The sequence below is a fragment of the Giraffa tippelskirchi genome, chromosome 14 (assembly GCF_054371585.1).
Source record: "Giraffa tippelskirchi isolate mGirTip1 chromosome 14, T2T-mGirTip1v1.2.pri, whole genome shotgun sequence".
NCBI classification, from domain to species: Eukaryota; Metazoa; Chordata; class Mammalia; order Artiodactyla; family Giraffidae; genus Giraffa; species Giraffa tippelskirchi.
In genome coordinates, this window is record NC_137288.1 from 61,125,629 (window position 1) to 61,146,232 (window position 20,604).

Consider the following 20,604-nt stretch of genomic DNA (forward strand, 5'->3'; position numbering starts at 1 on the left):
CTCTAACTGGAGAGCGAGACCTACCTAGACCACCGACCTGTGCTCAAAATCCTCTGACTCCCACCATCTCTCAGGGAAGGGCCTCCCGTGCCACGCCGTGTCCAGGCCTCCAGCTGCCCCGCGTCCTCCCTCGCCCCTTCACCACCATCTGTGTCCTCCGTCCCCTCTCCAAGCATGCCTGATACCCTTCCTTCAGTCTTTGTGCACACACTTGTGGGTGCCAGTGTGTGTCAGGGCTGGAGAACAGGAGACACGGTCCTGGAGCTTAGAGGGGGAAGCAGGCATCCATGTGATGCCACCAGTGAACATTTTTGTGCCTCCTCCCCTGAAGGTCCCTGCAGACGCTGGTGTGGAAGATCAGCTAGAAGATCAGAGCAACACTTCATGTACTAAAGGAGTCTTAGCTTTCCAGGGAGAGGGCCCCACCCCACCCCCGAGCACAGGTGCCCAGTGGCTCTCTGGCCCTGGTCCTCCCGCCTTGCTGTCAACTCCGCCCAGGGCCCCTCCACTGGCTCACTGCGCCCCCCTGAGGCGAAGGAGCCCCCATCACCCACCCATACGCTCACTGGGTGTCCACCGAGCCCTGGGCCCTGTGCTGGGTGCTGGCATGACCACAGTGAGCAAAACAGTCCATGTTCTCATCGGCTTTGGAGTCTCACGAGAAACAGAGATGCAGCAAATCAGCACATAATAAATGTAAAAGTACAACCACCCTAGGAGGGTCGGCGGATAGGTGTGAATATGGTAAGAACCCACGATGCGGGTGTGACCAGCTTGTGACCTTGAGAAGAGGGAGACCGGGGGGAGGGCGGGGTGCAGGCCAGAGGACATCTGTCACCGTTCCTGCATTTCTCCACCGACACAGGAGCTCTCCAACGCCAACCTTCCCAGACTCACCCATCCCCAGAATGAGGCAGAGTGTGGGTGCCCTAAGGAACCAGGGGGCATTTGCAGGGGTGTGGGGGGCAGGGAGGCACGGACGTTCTGTGCTTTGCTGGCTGTAAATACTCAGGCCAGGGGGTGTCTGGCCCGTACTAGGGTCCTGTCCACCACTCCCCACATCAGCCCAGCACCCGGTTCTTCTCCACTCACCACAGTCTGTCTCACAGCATCATCACTGCCAACCACACTGCCCTGTGACACCACACACGCATGCATACACACACAGGCACATGCACATTCATGTCCGGGGACACTGAGCACCCCCCGGCTCCAGCGTTCCCTGCTTTCACATGGGGCCCAGTGGGTGCTCCCCTCGCCAGGCTGCAGATTCCATGCTGAGGGTGCTGGCTGCCCTCACGGGCTCCAAACCCAAGGCTATTATTTCTCTTTTAGGGAAGATGTATGGGGGTGGGACGGGGTGATGAGCTCGGTCAAAGGCCAGCTACTATTCAGGTGTTCCTCTCCTTTAAGGCAGGGCAAAGTTTAGCTGAGTTATAAAATTCACAGCAGAAAAAGCATCAGCTTGTGAGTGGCGATGACACTCATGCCCACGTTCATTATCCACAGCATTGTCTTCTGTATTTCCCCAGCTAGTTCAATTCTAAGTCTTTGGTAGCAAGAATCGTACTTTGTACCTCCCAGGACTTGGCCATAAATGGACACGAAAGACCTAAAATAAACAACTGCAGACTCACTCACTCAAGGTCAGAAGACCAGTTCAGTCCAGCCTGACTCCATCACACACCAGAGCGCACACAACACACTGTCTGTACTGCTTGTGACTGGTGGTGCTCCCCCAACCACCCATGTAAACATTTTATATCTACTACAGACAAGTACTATACTACACCGGGCACCAGGAAAACAGTCATTAAGAGCATCTACAGAGCACTTCACAGTTTGCAACACAGTCGTACAGATGTCTCAATATTCTCCTCTGTACTGTCAAAATCCTGGCTGCCGTTGTCATCAATGCTGCCTGTCCAATTAGACTGTAAGCTCCTTGGGGTCAGTTACCAGCATGGTGTCCAATACCCCTTCCCGTCCCAGCAAGCACAGACCAGAAGTGCTCATGAGCTGACCACACTCTGTAGAATCCCAAGGACCTCAGGATACTTGGGAAACCAAACCATCAAAAAGAATTTGTTGAATAACCCCTAAATTCCCTGCCCTCAGCAACAGAACTTGATGGCAGCTGATTTGAAAAGGATTTGTTCCTTTAAAAAATTATCAGCAAGGAAACAGAAACTGTTACTCTTAAGAATAAATAACCTATGAATGTCCTCTAAGTGCAAAGACAGCTCAGTTGTACAAAACTGGAGGGACAGAGTGAAGTGTGCACATGTTATCTCCAGTGCTGGAGGGCAACTTACTGATACTCTACAGGATTCACCATCGCGCTCGGCTTGAATCTCCACATTTCCAAGGTGCAGGATGGAAGCAATTATCTTAAAAATGGTTATCTGATGGGACTCTCTCACTCCTGCAAAAAAAAAAAAAAAAAAGAATGAATGACACTCAATACCCATGTTAGGATAGAAAGGATGTTTTACTTTCTTTTTAAGGACTTTGAAAAAAAATGTTGCATTTTCCTTTCCAGGCCAATGACTCCCTAAAATGATCCAGGATCCTCACCAAGTAATTACCTCTCACAGTAACAGCTCAGAGGGCAAAGGGGCTCCTCAGACTAAAAGTGAAATATCTTCATGGTGATTGTCCTGATCAAACCAGATGGGTCGCGGTATCATTTTAACTTCTCCGAGAGCAAAGGAGAGGCGGCAATCGTGCAGACTCATTTTGGACTTTATTTCAACCAAGTGCCTTACGGATGTTTTTTATGAGTTTAATATGAATGTTCATTTATCTGCAGTCATTTTTCTATCAATATAATATCCTGCAAACATCTGTGGCACACATCTGAAGTGCCAAAGAGGGAAGAAGAGGACAATTTCTCCTGGGGACACTGTTACAGGCTGGACAGCCAGCTGGCCCTTGGCTGTCCCCCCAGGGCTACTGTTTGCGACACTATATGCTCCTTCAGTTGTAGACACACACACCTACTCTGGAGCCACTGGCAGCAAACACCTACTGTCAATTTTGTTATTTATGCATGTAAGTTATCAAAGGCATGGATAATGTCTTAATATTTATATTTAGCTCTAAGGTATTATTTCTTTTTAAAAAATATCTATTTACTTATCCATTTGGCTTCAGTGGGTCTTCATTGTGGCATGTGGGATCTTTCCTTGTGGCATGCAAATTCTTAGTTGTGAAATGTGGCATCCAGTTCCCCAAGCAGGGATTGAACCCCAGTCCCTTACTTTGGGAGCTCAAAGTCACTGGACCACCAGGGAAGTCCCATCATTTCTTTCTGAACTACCAAATATTTCAGACTTAAAAAAGGCTTCAGACTAATAGAGTGCACACCAGTCAACCCACCACTCAGTTTAAGAGATAATACAATTACCTCCAAATTCCTCCCCAGATGCAGTTACTTATTTTTAAGACATTAATTTACTCAAGCTAAAAAAAAAAAGTCAGTGACACCCATATAAATGGTAGTAAAGATGTGTCATGCAAGGATCAAAGCTTTACTCAGATAAGCAATAAAGTGGACAACTTAACTCTAGATTTTAATAATGTTGGGCTTCCTAGTGGCTCAGATGATAAAGAATTTACCTGCAATGTGGGAGACCTGGGTTTGATCCCTGGGTTGGGAAGATCCCCTGGAGGAGGGCATGGCAACCCACTCTAGTATTCTTGCCTGGAGAATCCCCATGGACAGAGGAGCCTGGTGGGCTACAGCCCATGGGGTCACAAAGAGTCAGACATGACTGAGCAACTCACACACACTGTCTAAACTTCACAGGGTGAGGGATTTACTTTTTAATTTTTATTATACAATATCTTCAAAAATATACAAATTTTAAAAATTACAATAAATCCCTGTTCTTGCTTCTTCATTATATATATCCCCAGTGCCTGGCACACAGTAGGTGCTCAGGAGCATGGGTGATAGAATGATGATACTGATACTTGTTACACAGAGGGCACGTGCTTGCAAATGTCTACAGAAATGTACGCATCATTCCAATATCTGGTTTTATTTAAACTAACAAACCAGAAAAACAGCCAGAGGGTGAACACTTAGGCACATGCCCCAGTTCAGTGTAACTAAGACTGGCAAAAGGAAGACAGGTTAAAGCCAGAGGCTGAAACCCAGGACAAGACAGGAGGCCGGACGGTCATGTACCTGTTTAGGGTACGTAGCCGTTAGGGTACATGCCTGCCAGGCTTGCGATCGGAGCTCAGAGGTCTCTCCAGTAAGTTCCATAGAAGAACAAGGGAAGTGGGTGCTGAGCCCTTCACTTTCCTCTCCCCTTCACTTATTCTTAGGAACCAATGCTTTGTCAATTTCCCAAGCTCTAACTACCCTGTCATGGTATGAATTTAAGTAGTAGATATTGAATGCCTGTTGAATCCTAACAGTAGTTAGGATTCCTGCACTATACTGATCAGACAGTCCCTTCTTAACACAGGATTCTCTGAATAAGCTGCACCTCTTTCTGGGGAGCAACAAAACAAAACAAATAAAAAAATAATCAAACGCTAAAACCGAAAGAGTAAAATGGGTTGGTAGTCTGTGGCTTGTAGCCCACTGCTGGTTTTTCCATATAAAGTTTTACTAGAATACTGTCCGCTCTTACTTTTACATTTTGTCTATAGCTACTTTTGCACTACAACGGCTGAGTAGTTGCTACAAAATCATGTGGCCCAGAAGGCCCAAAATATTTACTATCATATCCTTTAAAAAAAACTTTGCCAAACTCTGGGATTTAAAAGATCTACAGGCTTATTAAAGAGTAGAGAAGAGTAGCTTATTAAAGTAATTAATTTTACAAATTCCATGTGCTTTGGGAATCAAAGTACCGGGTCTCCTTAGGACCTTGGAGGGCACAGCCTTCATCAGCTCACGCCCACCACTCACACCAGCAGGGGCCCTTCTCCCTTCTGGGCAGAATGCTATCCTGCTTGGTGTCAAGTCTCCTCTAAACCTGCTCCCCAGCTCTGGAGAATAAAACAGCTACGTGACGCTGGGGAAACTCAGGGGTGCCTGTTATCAATTCAGTATCTCTCAGCTACAAATCCTTCCTTCTCTACCCTGCTTGGTCACACTGGACCTAGGCCCTGGGAACACTTCCTCTTCGCCTGCAGGTGGCATATCACGCTTGGTCAGTAGAGGGCGCTGCGGGGACTCTGCAAGGTGAGAGCAGCTTTCCCATTCCTGGGTCTGGTCCCCCGCGGTCATCAGCACTCCTCCCGGGAGCCAGGGCACCTCCCAGCTGAGAAACCAGCTGTGTCTGCAGGCCAGCCTCCCCCATTAGAAGCTGCTTCTGAGAAGTTCTGGCTCCACCACACCCTGGGGTATACTGCAGGCTGCTTATACAGACGGGGGCTGGCTCACACCCTGCGGTAGGTTCCTTCACCACCAGAAGGCTTCCTGACCTTGGGGCAGCTGCATCCCCTACAACTGTTGGAAATCTCACCTTGGTGTGGGTGGGGGGCTCTCCTCGCCACTAGCTCCTGCACTGACTCTCCTCCTCACCCTCAAGATGGTTCTTTTACACCCACTGCTTCTGGGCCCCTGAAATCCTCTTATTTAATAGCTAATTATCTACTACTGCTCTTGTTAACAATTACAGTAATTTTACTCTGTTGGAATAACCAGTGTGGTTTCTGTCTCATGGGTACAAAAGGCAAACCGCATCTGTCCACCAGTTACCCAGAGAAGGCCACGGCACTCAGGCTTCAGCACAGAAGTCCTGCTTCTCTCCCCATATGGAGATCAGGGTGAGTCCTGTTCAGCCATGTTTCATTTGGACCTTGGATGAAACATCCCTGATTCCCAAAGTAAAAGTGCGAAGTGTTAGTCGCTCACAACCCCATGGACTGCGGCCCGCCAGGCTCCTCTGTCCATGGGATTCTCCAGGCAAGAATACTGGAGTGGGTTGACATTTCCTTCTCCAGGGATCTTTCCGACCCAGGGATCAAACATGGGTCTCCTGCATTGCAGGCAGATTCTGATCCCCAAAGAACGTAAGAAATGCTGCTCTGGGTTGATGATACCGCTCAGAGGCCAAATGTCCATCAGGGAAGGGCTGGGAAAAGCACCAGGGCCCCCTGAGCCACTCTGTGGATTTCAGGCTAACTTCCCAAGCTTCCCCTTTGTTGGCTGCAGGTCCCAGGAATTTACCACTTCAACTTCCCAGTTAAGCATGGATTGCCTACCACCTTGGGGCTCTTCTCCCCGAGAACTGGCCAGGGAAGAGGGCAGTTTTCTCTAGCTCTACTGCCGACTCAATGGACCTAAGTTTGAGTGAACTCCGGGAGTTGGTGATGGACAGGGAGGCCTGGTGTGCTGCAGTCCATGGGGTCGCAAAGAGTCGGACACAACTGAGTGACTGAACTGAACTGAACTGCCCTTTAGAGGACCAAGAAGAACAGAGAGAAATTCTTGTTTTAGGGATTCCACTGCTAAGCTAGAGATGGCAACAGCATCAACAGACATAACACTGCCTGAATTACAGAGCTGCCAGATCTTTATGCTCCATTTCCAACTTGGAACCCATGATGGCGGTACATGGGTAGTTTCAGCCCCTAGGGCATGTTCTTTCTGCTAGAACACACTGCTTCAAACCCAGACCACAAGGCAAAAAGATAACGGCTTCTCTCAGTTTGTGTCCACGCCCTGGGGGAGTGAGGGGGGTGGTTCATGTGGTCCATGGTTGATCCAAGAGATCAACGCTCAAATCCTATTGTTAAGAAAGGGCATCAGAGCTCCACACCACCAGCTTGGGAGCCTGCTGGTTGGGGTGGAATAAAAATAAGAAGATATTCACCAGGAGCCAGAGGGCTTCCCCACCAGCCTATTAAGCTTGGCAAGCCTGACAGGACATTGCTGAGCTTTCTTTTCTCCGTGAAATCAACCCTCTGATCCTTTCTCCCCAACCCCAAGCTCCTTACCAACGAGCGTGAAGGCTTGTCGAGTCTTCTCAAAGTCCTCAGCATCATCCACACCCTCGATGACCGTGTTTCCTCCCTGTGACGTGTAGAAGAAGTCCTCGGCACAGGCTGTGGTGGGAAAGGGAGTGAGGGGTCAGGCACAGGTGGGATGCTGCATCCCCACACCACGCCCCCAAGGATGCCTACCCCCTGAGCAAGCTGTCCCAGGCCAGAGTTTATTCCCAGCAAGACATGGAACCCTTTCAAATATCATCTTTTTTTTTTTTTCAGTGGTTTTTTTTTTTTTAATTATGGTAAGAGTCACATAAAACACATCATTTTAACTATATTTAACTACAGAGTTCGGGGCTTCCCTCATAGCTCAGTTGGTAAAGAATCCACCTGCAGTGCAGGAGACCCTGGTTCGATTCCTGGGTTGGGAAGATCCCCTGGAGAAGGGATAGGCTACCCACTCCAGTATTCTTGGGCTTCCCTTGTGGCTCAGCTGGTAAAGAATCCGCCTGCAATGAGGGAGACCTGGGGTTCGATCCCTGTGTTGGGAAGAACCCCTGGAGAAGGGAAAGGCTACCCACTGCAGTATTCTGGCCTGGAGAATTCCACGGACTGTATAGTCCATGGGGTCACAGAGAGTTGGACATGCCTGAGGAACCTTCACTTTCACTTTCTTCCAACTACAGAGCTCAGTGGCACTGAGGCCATTCATGCTGCTGTGCAATCTCACCATCATCCACTTCCGGAATTTTTCACCTTCCTAAACCGAAACTCTGTCCCCATTAGACGCTAACTCCCCATCCCCCTCCTGACCCCACCCCCGCCCCTGGGCATCTACCAATGTACTTTCTGACTCCATGAATTTGACTATTCTAGGTGCCTCGTATAAGTGGAGCCAAACAGGGTTTCAAATATCGTCTTTACTGACAACAGCAAATGGGAGAGAAGACTTAGGAACAAGACAGAAAACTACACTTCAGTGACAGAACCTGTTGCTGTCCTTGTGTTAAACTGATAAGTGATAAAACATGAGAAAATAAAATGGCTGGTTCAAATTACAGTAGCATTCACCACAGACTTATCTTTAAAAGGCTCTGAGAAACATGGTAAAAAAATGTACACCCACCCTAGAAGCAGACCTCTGTGACCATCCGTAATCTCGGTCTGACAGACTCATTTAACACATGAAGGGCAGTGACATGCCCAGGGTGACACAGCCTTTTTTGTTTTAAATGTTAGGGCACCATGAGCTATTTAAGCATGTGTGCAAACCAGGTTGAGCCTCTCACTGCTTGCTCTCAACCCTCACTTTAATTCCTCTGCTCATCGCCTGGGGATGGTGAGTGAGCAGGCACCCAGGTCTGTCATCCATTCAGAGGTGCCCTCAGGGGAGCACATAGGGCAGTGAGCCGGGCAGCATCTGGACCCCAGGGCTTAGAAGTTCAGGCCACAGTTGTAGCCAATCAAAATTACCCTCAAAAGTCACTTACACTTTCCACAAACTAGCACCTCTGTGGGGCTACAATCCTGTCCAGGGCTTGGATCTGATAAGATGCCAACACTGGGCACTGGCTGTTTTCCTTCCTCCCCTGCAAACACCAGCTCAATGATCTTCTCCTGACCTGGGCACGTATGGTTGATGGCACATCAGCTACACGTGTTTCAGTACAGCTTCATGGGAACTCCCAGACCCACCTTCAACACCTCGTCCTTCTGATTTGATCTCCGAAGAATTTCCTCAGTCTCTTTCCTTCCTCCTGACTGTCCCGGGCCTGACCTTCAGCTTCTGTTGTCTGGGAACTGCTGCAAAAGGCTCTAGACCTTTCCCCTGGCTTCTGCTCCTGTCCTTTCAAAACCCTCCTCCAAATCGCTGGGAACTGATCACATCACTCCCTGCTGAACACCCCCGTGGAGACCACTGCCCTCAAGGCAAACGTAAAGCTCCCGAGAAGGGCCTCCTGGACCTCTGATTAAGTGGCTTCCTCCAAACACTCCCAACTCACAGTTCGTCCTTCCTTCGCCACCTCTACGTCCCAGATCCGCCAGCTTCCTCACTGTCACTCGTTGGGCTCCACTCGTTCAGGCCCTGCCGACCTCTCCTGCCAGATTTCTCCACCCCCCACCTCCGATCCTACGCTCCAATGAGCACTGCACTCTGCCAATTCCTCCCTCCGGCCCAGTCCACGCTACCAGGCCCAGCGAGGAAGTGGCAGGTCTCAGCCCCAAACCCCAGTCTCTCACACAACCAGCAAGGAACACTGTACACAGGCATAAACAGCAGAATAGCAGTCATGTGTAATGAGGGAGGGCTTCCTGGAGGAGTCATTTCAACCCCCTCTGATGACTGCAGGCACCTGAGCTGGGAGATAAAGGACTTCAGCCCTGAGCTCACTCATGGCCACAGCAAAAGCGCATTTTGATGAAGCACATGACATTAGGTCTTTGTGGAAGATGGCAAATTCAGATCTTTCATTCTCATCACCCTAGAAGCTCTGACACAGAGTAACGTAACAGCTTCAGAGGTTTAATAAAACATCAATTCTATGCCTCCTTCACATTTACCTTTCAAAACAACTCATTTGATGATTTTCACAGTGTCCATATGAGGATGACTGAATCCAGTCGTCCCTGTGTATCCATAGGGGGTTGGTGCCAGGACCCCCAACAGATACTGAAATCCACAGATGCTGAAGTCTCTTATATAAAATAGGGCTTCCCTGGTGGCTCAGACAGCAAAGGATCTGCCTGCAATGTAGGAAACCCAAGTTTGCTCCCTGGGTCAGGAAGATCCCCTGGAGAAGGGAATGGCAACCCACTCCAGTATTCTTGCCTGGAGAATCCCATGGACAGAGGAGCCTGGTGGGCTACAGTCCATAGGGTCACAAAGAGTCGGACACGACTGAGCAACTAAAACTTATATAAAATGGTGTAGCACAGTCAGCCCTCTACAACTGAGTTGAATTTTTTTTTTTTGATGGCAATAAAATATATTTCATTTGCACTGCATGATAATTGGTTAACATCCTTAGTTATAAATGAATTCTTAGAAAATAGTAAAAAGACATTGATATTCCACAGGAAATGCAAAACAGAAAAAAATGAAATAACACAAGTGACTAGTAAAGATTAAGTATATATGAAGATGACTGAACTGAATAGTAACAGGAGAAAAGCAATTTCTTTGTGATATTACATTACCAAAGATTACAAATCTAAGATTTGTATGACTTTAGGAAATAGACCCACATAGACACTGGGGGACAAGATTGATGAGGTCCTGTCCATATAGTAGAAGTAAATCTAGTTTGGAAATCCTAGCAGTTTCAATTCAATGGAATTATTTAAATTATATAGTAATTCATTCACGTATTGTAACAGAGACATATCTTCCTAGTCCCATATTTCGTCTAATTAGAAAGCTTCTTCCCTTCCAATTCCATTAGTCTCCATCCTTTGTCTTCCAGACACACAACTGACCACCCAATGGAAGAGAAGTTATTTTGATGGCAGAGAGAATGTATCACTTGTCTGTGACTTCACCTTACACAGTGCTGTGGACTGAATATGTGTCTTACATCTCACCCAAATTCATCTGTTGAAATCCTGATGCCCAATGTGATAGAGATGGGGCCTTTAGGAATTTGTTAGATTTCTGAGTTGAATTTTGGTTCACTGAATCCACGGATGTAGAAACTGCAGATATGGAGGGTCAAATTTATATTTACTCCCATTTTCCAGACAGGTAAACTGAGTGCCATAGGGTTTTAAGGGGCAGGCTACCCAGGGTTTGGCCAGGCCTGGCAGCCCATTCCTTGATCACCCTAAGGAGATGGTTATCTATGACATCCCATTACTTAGCCATAAATACAACCTAACTCATTATCAAAAGTACCAGCTGATGCACTAGAGTTGTCTGAGACTCCAAGAAGAACACTAAACTGTCACACTGGAGGGAAGGAGGCATTTTCAGTATCAAATACCTGTCGTTGTCAGCAGCCAGGGCCCCGCCGTCTCACGTTCTGAGTCAGACAGACCACTCCACCCTTTCTGGCTTTGAGTTCCCAAACTCACAGGCCCTGCAGGGAAACTTCCTCCCACTGAGGTTCATCACTGCAAGGGCTACCCTGGCCAATCACAGCATTCTTTACTACATGATTTGAATACAATCAAAATATCTGTGTTCCTTTCCTCTGCTTTAAGGCTGCAATCACCTCTGTTAAGGTCATACCCCAGACTCTCTTCATAAGACAGGCATCCCAACAGGTGGTGGTCCCTATTTGCTTAGCCTGCCTGGATCTCAGCTCTACTTTTAGGCCCATGAAGCCAATCATCCCATCCCAGAGAGGGGTCTCTTGTCCTCCAGTTTGGGTCTCTCTCTTTACTTAGAATTTCCAAGGAGACAAACACCATGGAATCCCCTATTAACTGGTTCACTGGATCAAATCAGTGTACAAAGGGGTCGTGAAGCCAGTAATTAGAGCAATGGACCATCAAGACCATGGCCCAGGGCTTGTACTTCACCTGGGAAGGTTGTACTCCGACTTGTACAAGGCAAGAGAGGGTGTTTATAAAACTGTATCAATATAGCCATGGAAATAAAAGAAGAGGAAAGGATTCATTCCTGACTGTGTGGCGGGAATGTGAGTCCACTATACCTCTTTTAACCAGCATTTATTCATATTCTAAGGCTTCCCAGGTGGCATTAAAGGTAAAGAACCCGCCTGCCAATTCAGGCGATATAAGAGACGTGGGTTCGATCCCCAGGTTGGGAAGATCTCCTGGAGGAGGGCATGGCAACCCACTCCAGTATTCTTGCCTGGAGAATCCTATGGACAGAGAAGCCTGGCAAGCTAGAGTCCATAGGGTCGCAAAGAGTCAGACACCACTGAAGTTACTTAGCACACATGCATGCATTCATACTCTAACAAATTATTAATTGTATTTTTTTTTAATCTCACCCTGAGGTCATTTTAATACAATAGACTACCAACAACAGGGCAAAGGAAAGTGTGGCTGGCTGTATGCATATCTGTTGTCCCCTCTGTCCATCCTCAGACAAATGCACAGAACTCCTGCAGGGCCAAGGGGACTTACAGAGATCTCTGCACTTGGACAACAGTTTAAGTAAAGAAAAGGGGGAGGAAGGTGAGGCAGGTCTGAATATTCACTAGAAGCCGCTGGCTCTTCCTTTTATTTGATGTTTCCATCCACTCAACCAGGGTTATCAGTGGAACTAAAAATGTCAAGCTTCAGGGCTCACAGCCAATCTACCCACAAGGCAGAAGACAGCCTCATGCCTGAGCATGAGAGCTTATCAAAGGCTCTTCAAGTCACTCCAAGATGCTCTCAGAGGGCACAGGCAAGTAAGAAAGCAAGAAACTAATCCAATTGGGTAGTTTTTCAACGGTTCCAGACAGGGGCCTAAGGAGCTTGCACCTTGCTGAAACATGGAGTAAAGAAAAGTCATTTCTCACTTCAATGCTCTCCTGTAAGTGGGGAGAAAAAAAAAAGCAAAACCCGATGATTTCTTTCCTATTAAAGTTACATTTGGAATAAAATGGTCCAAATACAGCTAGATGGGTCTTGCCAGTATTCATTCATTTTCTATAAAATTAGCCCTGGAAAAAAGTCTTCATCTCCCGCAGGTTGGCTCCAAGAGGTCCAGCAGGGCCAGTGGGGGAGGATGGCATCAGCCTTTACATGGCCTGCCCTCCTGGTCCCTTGTGACTATGAGCCAACATCAGAGCCCCAAGCAGCCAGCTCACGGCAGAACCCATCAAACAAGGCTGGTAACATCCCCTCCTTCTCCGAGGAGTTTACGACCACCGGGGAGAATCAGACCTGCAAGTACCGAGCAGCTCGAGGAAGGCACAAACCCAGTGTCGTGCATGTCATCCAAGGCTTCCCGCTTTGGGGTCCAACTTTGACTGTCCCTGAGCAGCTGTGACCCACCCCCTTAGCACACCCTTCTCGCTCTGTATTGTAAGCGAAGCAAGGGCAGGACCCACAACGTCTGTTTCAACAGTACATCCCCAGGGTCAAACTCGCATGCAGAGAGTTCAATGAATGAAGGAACTGCTGCTAAAGTGCACGACCCAGGCACTGACTGCTACCAGCATCCACTCTACTTGAGCGAAGAGGGCAGACCCAGGCTTGAACTACCTGATGTGTTTTACCTCCTGGGAGCCTTGGCTAGAGAGGTCAGAAGTGGATCTGTTCCTGGGCCCTTAGTGTGGCAAAGATTTGGCTCTGGGACCACCAAGCCTCAGAAGTACACGTCTCTAACAGTTGCACAACAGCCAGCTAACTCCTGTCTAGACAGCCAGCTCTATACACCATCTGCTAGTCCTGAACCTACCCACACCTCCCAAAACACAGACGACAGGCCAGGCCAGGCAAGCTGCATGGCCTGAAGCTTGCCCTCAGCACATAAACCCGTCAGGAGTTGGCCTGGAGGAGTTGGCCTGGAGGATTCAGTGGAAGGAGTCAGTCAATACTCAAAGATAAGGCCCCGAATATAGATGGGGGAGGGCTCCAGGCTCAAGGAGCAGGGCTACATGGGTGTGGTGTCAAGAACTAAAGCCTCTCACCCTTCTTGCCTTGGCCTGGCTCTCAGCTCCACTCAGGGCTTCCCTGGTGGCTCAGACGGTTAACAGTTTGCCTGCAGTGTGGGAGACCCGGGTTCAAGCCCTGGGTTGGGAAGATCCCCTGGAGGAGGGCATGGCAACCCACTCCTGTATTCTGGCCTGGAGAATTCCATGGACAGAGGAGCCTGGTGGGCTACAGTCCATGGGATCGCAGAGTCGGACATGACTGAGCAACGAATGCGTTCACTTTCTCGGCTCCACTAGGTTCACATCAAGAGTTTCAAGGCCCCTCAGCAAACAGCGGCAGCAGAAACGGAGGGTGACGGGGATCCACCGGAAGGCTGTCCTCCCATCTGAGGGCAGCATAAGGCTCCCGCCAGCCTCCCGCTCCGGCTGCTCCATTCCGGCCTGAGCTCTGCGGGGCGGGTGTGTGCAAGCTGCCTGCCTGCGGGGAGGACCCCGCATTGTTCTCAGGCAGGGGCTCAGGGTGCAGGGACACTCCTCTCAGCCCCCACCACCACCTTCCACGGGGAGGCCCGGGATTCACTGATGTGCCTCTGGAGCCATCCCTGTCTTACCTCTGCTTTAGCATCACCCCTTTCTTTCTTTCTCTTTGTCTCAATCCTTAACTGTGACTTAGAGTGGCTGGGCCACAGTGAAGTGGCCTGCGTTAGCTAAATCTCTACATCCTTGTGGTGGGCACACGTTTCTCATGGTGTCTCGAGTGAAACATACTTTTCAAAATAACAATGAATGTTAATTCGTTGAGGCTCTGCCCAACACTGCCACCCCCTGCCTCTTTTCCTCTCGCTCTCTGGGGGCATGAAACTCACAGAGGTCTGGGGCTGTGCCCCCCGAGAGGCAGAGATAAGAACCCCAGGACAGAGGACCCGGAGCGGAGCCCCCAGATGCACCCCCTGCTGCCGCAGCTCCCAGCCCCCAGGATGGGCAGCACCCCCATCACTTACTTAGCGCCAGCTCCTTAAATTCTGGAAGACTGGCAGCCGCACAGAGCTGGTAAAAGATGTGGTAATTCCTCTCGTCGTCTGCCTGGAGGAGAAAACACAGTTGCTCAGTGTGAGGGGCGGGGACCCCGAGACTGTCCCTTGCCCCGTTCTAACTCCAGGGTGCTCTGGGGAACAGAGGTCAAGACTGTTCTTTCACGCTTCTGCCACCTTCAACTCCTACCTCCAGAGTCTGCATTCACTGTTACAGGGCCTTTACCAACCAGATGTTTACCTCTTGACTTAGGCAAACCAAGGTGTGGTCTCTCTTCCTCCCTCACAGAGCATCCCTGCGGTCTCACCAGGGACAGCTCCATGGGGCGGCACTGGCTCAGGCCACCACACTGCCTGGCTCACGCTGGGAAGACTGTCACTTCCCTGGTGCGGGCTTCCTCTCGCCCCTGGGAGGCTTGGCACTAAGAAAAGCTCTGCCCTTGCAATCATCAGGCTGGAATGGTGAGGGGAAAGGTCCACGATGAGATAGGACTTACAGTGGACATCGGGGCCAGACCTGCCTTACACAGGCAGAATGGCGGTGGTGAGCGGTGGGGGCAGGGGCTTCAGGAAGCCTGAGTGCAGACGGCAAGGAAGAGGAAAAAACCCACGAGAAGTCTAGCCACAGCCACGGTCAGAGCACGCCTCACCCATACCCAGCCCAGCAGGCTGTCTGCGCTGCCGCGGTGAAATTGCAGTGGTCCGCAAACGGGGTGGCCCCACCAAACCTGCGGGGTGGAGGGAACCGCGCTTGGGATTGTGAGCTGCACTGACCACCCCCGGAGGCCAGGGCAGAGGAGGAAGATGGTCCCCGAGAGGCCAAAGACTATTCGGGAAGAAGGGAAGCAAAGGTGAGCAAAGAAGAACTGAGTCACGTGAGACACATGAGAAGCGAGAACTCCATTTATGTGTAAAGGAAACTAAAAAAATGTTCAAACAGCTTTTTTTTTTTTTTTAATATAGCTTACCAAGTGAGTTTCCTGGTGAAAGGGGAAACCCACAGGCCCTATATGACACTGCCCAGATCACAAGACTCTGAAGTCCGCAAGGACCACGACTGTCTTCTCTCTCTTTGGTCTCTAGCCCAGGGCTAGCATATAGCAGACAACACATGTTTGCTGACTGAATCTAATCACAATGCCCACTGAAACACATCGATATGGGGTAAAAGAATTTTCAGGTCTGATACCTATAGATGAAAACTTATTAATAAAAGACCAAAATCACAAGTCTATCCAAGTCCAGGTTCAAAAGACGAGATGTTCTTTGGGCAGAGGGAGCGGAACATGGAGCAAGGAAGCACCATCCCTGGGAAAAAATACAAACAGCGCAGTCACACGGCTCACCTGAAAGACCACTCTGGACTTCTCCAGCAGGTAGGTCCTCATGTTGGCCCCCATGATGCGGTACCTCTTGTCAAAGCCGATCTGAATGTACTTTCCGAACCGGCTGCTGTTGTCGTTGCGGGTGGTTTTAGCATTCCCGATGGCCTGTGCAGAAAAAACAAATGTGTGCAAGACAGGCTACGTTTTCCTAAGTTTCAGGATTGAATGCTCCTGGCAGCATCTCTATTCCCTCCTTCCTTCTTCCTTCTAGAACTTGTTATTGAGATGACAATAGTTCGAGCTAAAAGAAAACAGAGAACTTCATTTTCCTGCTTCCTTTACTTCTAAGGAAGGCCAGTGAGAGTGATGAGTTGACTGATGGTCTCTTTAAAGGGGACTAGACAGCTGGAAGGTACATCTCCCTGACTTTCCATGTGACAGGCCAACATCAGACTTCACGAAGCCAATTCTGTTTGAAAAGCGGCAAGGAGGGCTGCATTCCCTAACACACAGGTAAAAGTGACCATTTCCCAGGCCTCCAACATGAACCAGGTCCTGGGCTGGGCTCCCTTCACTTTCCTGAATCCAGGCAAGAATCCCAGGAGATGGGTATTATTAACTTCCCTCATATTTCTGGAAAAACTTGGGCTCAGAAAAGGTAAGCAGTGTGCTGAGGGTCACATGGCTGGGAAGTGCAAACACCAAGATACAAATTCAGATACAACTGAGTCCACAGTTTGTGTCCACTCCACTTGGTTTCACAGTCCTTTTCCAAACTACTCACCACCAGACAGGAGCTGCCACCCATGTGGGTGACTTCTCAAACAGTGAATCCTCACGTTTATCTTTTCCTAAGAAAGTGGGGGGAACACCTTTCAGAGGATGGGAGGGAACCAACTCATTACTCTGACAAGCAGTAAATAAGGAAGTAAACATCCACCCTAACTTTCCTGTGTAAATGTTAATAGGGTAACTAGTTAGCGAGGAGAAGCTTCTCTTCCTAGACTCACTCCCACTGATAAATGTGGGAGGAAAAATGGAATGAGAACATCACCATTCTGTAACTTCTGATGAATTAAGTGATCTAGGCATAAGCAATGGCTGCTGACTCCACCAAAAGACAGCTAGGCATTCTGTGCATCTTCATGGGAACACCCACCACCACCAATAAAGGGTTCTTGGTTTTTAAAACAAACAAACCAAAATCTAACCAAGCCTTTCAATTTTACCACCCTTTTATAGGACATACAGAAGACAAAGGAACATGTTAACATCAGGAGGATGCAATCAGCAAAGGCCAGCTTGTGTAAAACTCTAAAGGATTATCTGCTGCTGCTAAGTCACTTCAGTCGTGTCCGACTCTGTGCGACCCCATAGACGACAGCCCACCAGGCTCCCCCATCCCTGGGATTCTCCAGGCAAGAACACTGGAGTGGGTTGCCATTTCCTTCTCCAATGCATGAAAGTGAAAAGTGAAAGTGAAGTCGCTCAGTTGTGTCCAACCCTTAGCGACCCCATGGACTACAGCCCACCAGGCTCCTCTGTCCATAGGATTTTCCAGGCAAGAGTACTGGAGTGGGTTGCCATTTCCTTCAACCAAAAAAACACAAATCTCAATTTCAAAAAATTCAAATTTTGTTATTTGTAAAATGGCAACAAGAATGTTCTCTTCACCAGAGACTTACAGGCAGTCCAATTAAGACTTCACCTGCTTTGATTCCTGGTTGGGAAGCTAAGATCCCACATGCCTTACAGCCAAACAAACAAACAAACCCCAAAACAAAAAACAGAAGCAATCTTGTAACAAATGCTATAAAGATTTTTAAAAAGGTCCATATAAATAAAATTAAAAAAAAAAAACAATGAACCTTCACCACATCTGAGATCACTCTTTAGGGCAGCTTAGGGAAAGCTTGCCTACAGTCTGAAGATCACTGCCGATCTATCCTTCTTACCTCACGAGGCTACTTTGAGAAGTGATACAATGGATCTACAAGTACTTTGAAAGCATATAATGGTACCCATGAAGGGAAGGGGTTGTTTGTATTATTACTACCAAACCCATAAACTCCACTCTGGGCATGAAGAACTTCTAACTTATGTGTGTGTGTGAAGGACTTGCATGTTGTCCTTAATCTGTTAAACACCTGCTAAATTTATTGCTGTTGTATTGACTTAGAAAACATTTTGATGCATGAGGAAAGCAAGTCCAGTTGTTACACATGATAAAAACCCTGACTTTGATTATCTCTGAGTCTACAGTGCAACAGAAGACACAGACATGATACAGACAGTTAAAATTTGAAAAATCAACAAATGACATGCGCAGGGAATTCATGGAAGAAAGTCACATGATCAATAAGCATCAGACACTCAACCTTAGTGGAAATCAGAGAAATGTAGACAAAAATGACAGTCCAGGGTGGCGCTACCTGAAGAACTTTGATACTATGAAATGGTGAGGAAAAAGGAACTCTCATATATATACTGCTGGTACAGATGTAAACTGCAACAGCCATTCTTAAGAACAATTGGGCATATCTAGTAAAATTGAATATATAAGGACCTAAGAATCCAGCAACTGTACTTCTAGCTATTACCTAGAGAAACTCACATAAGTGTACCAGTAGGTGTGCAAAACAATGCTTAATGCAGAATACGTATAACAATAAAATACAACCTAAATGTCTACCAATTGGGGAAACAGATAAAATGTGGACTATTCATATAATGGGATGCTATGAAGCTGTTAAACTAAGCAAATTAGAACATAACGCATGGGTAAATGAATATTGAGTGAAAAGCAAGTTGCAAAATGGTTAATAGAATATGGTACCATTTATATGTGATAGAAATACCCTGTGATTTATGCATATACAAACATGTAGGAAAACAAAAATGGACTGGAAGCAATCATTTCACTATGATTGGGACTGCACAACAAGGAGATGCATATCAACTAGAGTGGAAACAGAGAAGGGAGAAATTTGGCCCATGCCAGCAGAATGGGAAAGGCTTTAAGAAGTGGAAGATGAAGCGAATCTTGAAGGGTGAGTATAATTTTACCAGTGGAGAAGGAAAGGCGATTTTATTTATAAATATAGCATGGGCAAAGAGACAGAGGGGCATGTGAGAGACCTAACAAGTGAGGAATGGCTGGAGTATGTTGAAACATGAGAGAAAGCAAGAGGAGAGGGAGTCAGTAAGATGTGATGGGGGCAGATCCTTGTATGAATAGGTTAATAGTCACAGACCTTCTTGTTTGTTTAGCTTAAAAAAAAGTCAAATCCTAAAAATTATGTAACAACTGGTCTCTGTTTCTGTCCATTTAGCCCCCTTTCTTTCTCCAGGACAAGGGGGAGTCTCTGCAACTCCTGGAGTTATATGCCTGCAGACTCCAGTCACCCCAAGAAGCCATGTGACCCCTGTGTGGGCTGGGGCTGGGTTCTCCCTCTGTCTCTTGATTAGCAGTGTTCTTCCAATCAGCTCAGACTTGTGAACCAATCACTCCCGGGATGCTGACAAGCTCTTACACAGAATGGGGTCAGAGAGCTCTGAAGCTGACAATAGATCATCCGAATCCAGCCCAGTCAATCCCAACCCACCCGCAACTCGCCTTTAATTCAAACGACTGCCACTTAGCACAGCCCACTGGGAATTTCAGTGCCTCAGACAGCCCGCAGCTCTGGGTCTCCCCAGGAGGCGTCTGTAGTGGCTGGGTTGCAGAAATTACGGGTTGATGACATGACCATAACTGCTTGCTTTGTTGGGAGGTGCCATCTTCCCCCTGGACAGGGCTGGAGGCATCAGTAATCGGCAGTGCCCTGATTAAAACTTCTTGTATTGGTTGTATTCCTCTGAGGAGCCATAAAGATGACTGAGCTTCCTGACACCAGGGCCCAAGTTAAGACTCTGAACTTGCGAAAAGTTGGGTTTGGCCAGTAACAGAATCTGCTCTTTCTCTGCTTGGCATCACTCTGATTCTACCTTGAGCTCTTCCGGGCAACAATTCTTCCTTTCCATGTTCATATCCAATATTTCTCTCAAATGTAACATTTTATAATAGCCCAAGGGATAGCCTCTATGATAACAAAATTCCACAGTTGACAGAATGAGCCCTCTGGGTTTATTCACATGATTTCCAAAGTAGCGATTAGCTTAACTGTACAAATTTAACATTTTGCCCCCAAACCACTGTAGCATTTGTTCACATGACATCACAAAGATTAGGCTGGTTCGTGGACACACTCCTCCTCCTCTTGCAGTGAACATGTTGCTCTCACGTTTCTTCCATGCCTGCTCAGCAGCCCACCAGCCTGCTCAGGTTGTAACAGACACTGGAAACATCAGATCACTTCAGATCACGGTCATTTAAAAAGCATTCCCAAGGCAGGGACCCCAACACTTAGGTGCACCCCAATGTTCACAGCAGCATTATTCACACTGGCCAATAAAGTGGAAACCACCCAACAATCCATCAACAGAGGAAAGACAAAAATGTGGTATATACATGCAACAAAATGTTACGCAGCCATAAAAAAGGAAAAAAGGAATGATGTGTGCTGTAACAGGGATGAACCCTGGGAACCCTGTGAAATCAGCCCGACACAAAAGGAGTGAGGTCTGTGATTCCACTTGCATGAGAGACACAGAAGAGGTAACTTTGTAGGGACAGAAATCAGAACGGAGGTTACCAGAGCAGAGGGGAGAATAGGACATTACTGTTCAGTGGGTACA

At 47.9% G+C, this 20,604-nt stretch overlaps 1 protein-coding gene across 20 annotated transcripts in view; it reads right to left on the reverse strand.

The window, feature by feature from the left end:
- Positions 1 to 20,604, reverse strand: part of MYO5B (myosin VB) — a 337,885-nt gene that overhangs the window by 118,000 nt on the left and 199,281 nt on the right. For 19 of the 20 annotated variants that reach the window (XM_081562009.1, XM_081562003.1, XM_081562010.1 and 16 more), the window contains 4 exons: positions 15,889 to 16,032; positions 14,513 to 14,594; positions 6,967 to 7,074; positions 2,316 to 2,425 (listed from right to left, as the gene is read on the reverse strand). In XM_081562009.1, coding sequence (XP_081418135.1) covers positions 2,316 to 2,425; positions 6,967 to 7,074; positions 14,513 to 14,594; positions 15,889 to 16,032 — 444 coding nt within the window. Of the gene's footprint in view, positions 1 to 2,315; positions 2,426 to 6,966; positions 7,075 to 14,512; positions 14,616 to 15,845; positions 16,033 to 20,604 lie in introns of all 20 variants that reach the window. The other variant, XM_081562023.1, reaches the window with a different exon arrangement.